At 32.2% G+C, this 4,572-nt stretch overlaps 2 protein-coding genes across 2 annotated transcripts; both read left to right on the plus strand.

The window, feature by feature from the left end:
* Window positions 1-375: 375 nt before the first annotated feature.
* LOC111026288 lies at window positions 376-2,203 on the plus strand. The gene has a single exon (XM_022304341.1). It carries the CDS (start codon window positions 1,025-1,027, stop codon window positions 2,201-2,203), a length of 1,179 nt encoding a protein of 392 aa, XP_022160033.1. The 5' UTR covers window positions 376-1,024.
* A 1,145-nt stretch (window positions 2,204-3,348) lies between these two features.
* On the plus strand, window positions 3,349-4,017 carry LOC111026290. Its single transcript, XM_022304343.1, has one exon. The coding sequence runs from the start codon at window positions 3,426-3,428 to the stop codon at window positions 3,840-3,842; it is 417 nt and encodes a 138-aa protein (XP_022160035.1). The 5' UTR covers window positions 3,349-3,425; the 3' UTR covers window positions 3,843-4,017.
* Window positions 4,018-4,572: the final 555 nt, after the last annotated feature.

The following is a 4,572-nucleotide window of genomic DNA, read 5'->3' on the forward strand; positions in this document are numbered from 1 at the left end:
GCCGGGTATCGATTATATACACGGATGGTTCCGTGTACGCTTTATCTACACGGGCACCCGGGCGGCTGAACAAAACTAAAACACAGTAACTAACGTTCTTATCAAAATCGACTTTTTTGTATCCTCATTGTCATCTTGTTATGCTGAATTAAACCATATTATTTTCTTTGGATTCGGATGATTATTTATCAATTTACAAACAAGTATCTACAGGAGTTTGTTATATGATAAGAACTTTACAAAACTGAAACACAGTAACTAACAATTATATATTTTCCTCGATATTTTCTAAGTTATAAATTATAATTTAATAGCCAATAAGTAAATAGGTAAGTTACATATTATTATTTATTGTCTGAATGTAAAATATTAGTAATCTAACATTAATTTGTTTTAACATTATGGCTTGTTAGATTGGTTGATTCAATGGCGGATTTATCAACTGTCTTACATGATCATGACTATTTCACTGTTACTACTGAATTAAATTCAAGTTGTGTGACTGAAACACCAAGACCAGGTACTACAACTTACATCTGAGTATATTTTAGTTTAAATCTACCTTCACTAATTGAATGAATTATGTTTTTTTTATGTGTTAGATGAAAATGTTTTATTAAGTGCAACACATTCTGATCATGATGAAACAGCTACACATAATGATGGTTGTAATATTAAAAAAAAACTCAGTAAGAAAGATCAACATGCAGTTTGGCAGGAAAAGAGGAAAAGTAAAATAGAAAATGCTAAAATAAAACATCCATTTAGAAACATTCCCTGTCCAGAAATATGTAAAAATAAGTGTAATATTAATATTTTGGTTGATCAACGACAACAAATTTGGAGTGATTTCTGGGTTATGGATTAAATTTCAAGAAGAAGGTACTTAGGAATTTGTATTACAGTGTCTCCAGTTAAGCGTCGAACAACAACAGATTTCATAAATAATTTTAAAAGGAATGAATCTCGTTATTTTTATCTACCAGCTGGACCTAAGAAAGATAAAATCAGAGTATGTAGATCAATGTTTCTCAACACATTCGGATATTCAAATGATTCTATATTAACAGCTCTTTATAAAAATTTAAAAAATTGTGACAGTCCATGTCTATCAACTGCAAAAGAAAATAGAGGTAACAAAACTGGTGTGAGTAATCTAAAAATTGACAAGACCTCAATAATTAACCATATAAAAATGTATAATCCATGTTCTAGTCATTATCGTAGACATAATACTCCCAATATCATGTTTTTGCCAAGAGAATTGACTGTAAAATCAATGTATGAAGATTTTTGTTTGAGATATGGAAATCTGTTTTCACAAGAAACTTACAGAGGTGTTCTAAAAGAATTGAATATCTCATTAAAAAGTCCTATTTCTGATAAATGTGAAGATTGTACCACTTATGCTAATCAAATAGAAAATTCAATTAATGAAGATGAAATTGAGGAACTTACAACTAAATTAGAGCAACATAAAATCAAAACATTTCAAGCAAACACTATGTACAAAAAGGATGCCAATATAAATACCTGCAGCACAACCAAAGTATTTTCCATGGACCTCCAAAAAATTCTTCTATTACCAATGATACCAGATTCAAAAACTTGTTTTTTCACAAGTCGTTTAATAGTGTTTAATGAAACATTCGCTTCCTTAAGACCAAAAGGCAAATCTCATTGTGTACTGTGGCATGAAGCTGTAGCTGGTAGAAAAGCAGAAAACATTGCAGATTCAATACTATCCATACTGAGAGAGGAAAGAGATGCTCCAAATTTTATTTTTTGGACTGACAACTGCATGGGTCAAAACAAAAATTGGGTATTATTCACAGCATTAATCAGCACTGTGAACTCTAAGCACAACAATTCTATAGAAAGTGTCACTATTAAATACTTGACAAAAGGCCATACCCATATGTCAGCAGATGGAGTTCATGGAAACATAGAGAAAAAATTTAAGCAGGTAAGGAATATATATGATTATGATGATCTCAAAAATAAAACTAAGGAAAGTAGAACAAATTTAAACATTATTGATCAAACACATTTTTTTAATTGGTCAAGCAAGAAACGATCCACTACCATTAAGAATGACCCAATAAAAGGTTTTAAATTGTCGAGTCTAGTGATGGTAAAATTTTTAAAAGGATCTACCAAAATGGAATATTATACTAACTTTGATGAGGCACCAAAAGAATAGGACTTTTTACAAAAAAAATTTTTAAAAACCATCATTGATTATGAACCAGACAAAATCATAGAACCACGAGGTATAAACATTGAAAAAAAAAATGATATAGTAAAAAAATTACTTCCATTAATGCCAAATAATAGAAAACATTTTTGGGAACTTTTATACTTTACCGGACACCCCTTTTTTTGGCCATTTTTTTTTTTGACTTAGTCATTTTATTAACGAAAAAAAATGTTGGTGAAATCAGAATTTGGGGCTCGGACGTAGTTTTTAAGTTACAGGCTTATGAAGTTAAGCGCTTTTTCACAATTCTCTTAAATAGGTAATTTGATCAAAATTATTTATACTGAATTATGGTGCGGTAGTCAGATTCCTCTTTCCTGCGCGGAAAGCCCGGGTTCGATACTCAATTTGTACCTTTGTTTTTTTGCACTTTTTTTCTCAATTTTTTTTATAATTTTGAGTTTTTATGGAAATTAAAAATAAAATTTCTTTTGATCTTACCGACTTGCCCAGCCATTTACTCTTTACCGCTCTAATGAAAAAAAAAACGAAAACGAAAAAAGTTATAAAAATAACACATTTTATTAGGTTTATCGTTCCATTAAAATACCATAAAATTGTAGATTAAGTACATTCATCCTATTATAAGTTTTTCGATTACATAAAATGTCAAAATCTACAAGATTTCGTTACCACGTACAAAAACTTATTGATCATTTCGTTTTTCTCTACTTCCGTGAAAACATTAAAAGTAACGTGAACAATGGCAGCTGAAAAACATATAAATTTATTTGACCTTAAAGAGTGGTCAGACCTAAACGACGGCTTAGGTCTAATCACAAAATTACAAAATTTTGGTATTTTACCAACTGAACAAAAATGTTTACGTGGACACTTAATGAAATTGGTTAAAGATCAATCTACATTAGACAATTTTAAGTGGATTTGCCGTGAAAAATGTGGTGGTAAAAAGGGGAAAAAAGCATGCAACTACAGGTAAGTACTTTCTTAAATTAAATACAATTCACGAAACTTTTTAAAATTAAAAAAATTAAAACTAAAAATTAAAAAAATTAAAACTAAAAATTAAAAAACTTAAAACTAAAAATTAAAAATGTATTAAAAAAATATTATTATTTGTAGCCTTTCACTCCGACACAAAACATTTTTTTACAAGTCGCATCTCTCATTACTGACAATATGTGGATTTGTCAATTTGTGGACAATGAACTGCAAATTTCCGGTAATGAGATTGCAAATGAGGCTTACGGATAAAACTTTAACGGACTGGTCGTCTTTTTGTCGTGAAGTGGCATATGACATGATGGTGATCAATAAGACGAAATTGGGTGGATATGGTCACATCGTCGAAATTAACGAATCCAAATTCGGACGTCGGAAACACCACAGGGGCCATAGAGTCGAAGGCCAATGGGTATTTGGAGGCTATGAGAGGGAAACTGGTAAGTGTTTCATGGTCACGGTTGAGAACCGTAGTGCCACAACCCTCCTCGCCGTCATAAAGGAGTGGATAAAACCCGGAACAACTATTATATCAGATTGTTGGAAGGTAGTATACTTTTGCATACATTTAAATTATAAATGTAATAAATTATTTTATTTTAGGCTTACAATACCTTAAAAGATGAAGGCTATGTTCACATGACTGTGAACCATAGTCTTCACTTTAAAGATCCGGTAACAGGTGTGCACTCCAACACCATTGAAAGTACATGGAGACATTCCAAACAATCAATGTCAAATTATTGCCGGAAAAAGTCTTTTTATGCTGGGTATTTAGCCAAATTTATGTTTACCAAACATTGCCGATTACATAATTTAGACCCGACGACGGAATTTTTCAAACACGCTGGCACGCTTTATCACGTGGATAATACCGAACATCACACTTTTGTCAACGGCGACGGTGACGAAGACGGTGGCGACGGTGACGAAGACGGTGGCGACGGTGACGAAGACGGTGGCGACGGTGACGAAGACGGTGGCGAAGATGATGACAATGACGACGTTGACGATGACAGTGGCGACAGTGACGATGATAGTAGCGACAGTGACGATGACAGTGGCGAGCAACAAGACGAATAACAGACTAATGTTTTATTTAAACACGTTCAAATGTTCAAGTTTGTAAGATTGGTAGTACCGGCGGAATAATAGCTAATTGTACGGCAATGAATGGCCAATACAAAAACGTGTTAAATTAAAAAAATGTAAATAAACTTGTAATAATAATATGTAGAGTAGATTGTACAATTGTAGTTGATTGTAAGTTAAACGTTATTATGGGTCGGGGGCAGTCTGTAGTTGTCCGAAAAATGATAAGGAAGTTTATACCACGAATTATACCATCA

This window comes from Myzus persicae, unplaced genomic scaffold (assembly GCF_001856785.1).
Source record: "Myzus persicae strain clone G006 unplaced genomic scaffold, MPER_G0061.0, whole genome shotgun sequence".
Lineage (NCBI taxonomy): Eukaryota > Metazoa > Arthropoda > Insecta > Hemiptera > Aphididae > Myzus > Myzus persicae.

Excerpts from the sequence above, each read along its gene's own strand:
- LOC111026288 (XM_022304341.1), top strand. The coding sequence starts at position 1,025 with ATGTTTCTCAACACATTCGGATATTCAAATGATTCTATATTAACAGCT.
- LOC111026290 (XM_022304343.1), top strand. The coding sequence starts at position 3,426 with ATGAACTGCAAATTTCCGGTAATGAGATTGCAAATGAGGCTTACGGAT.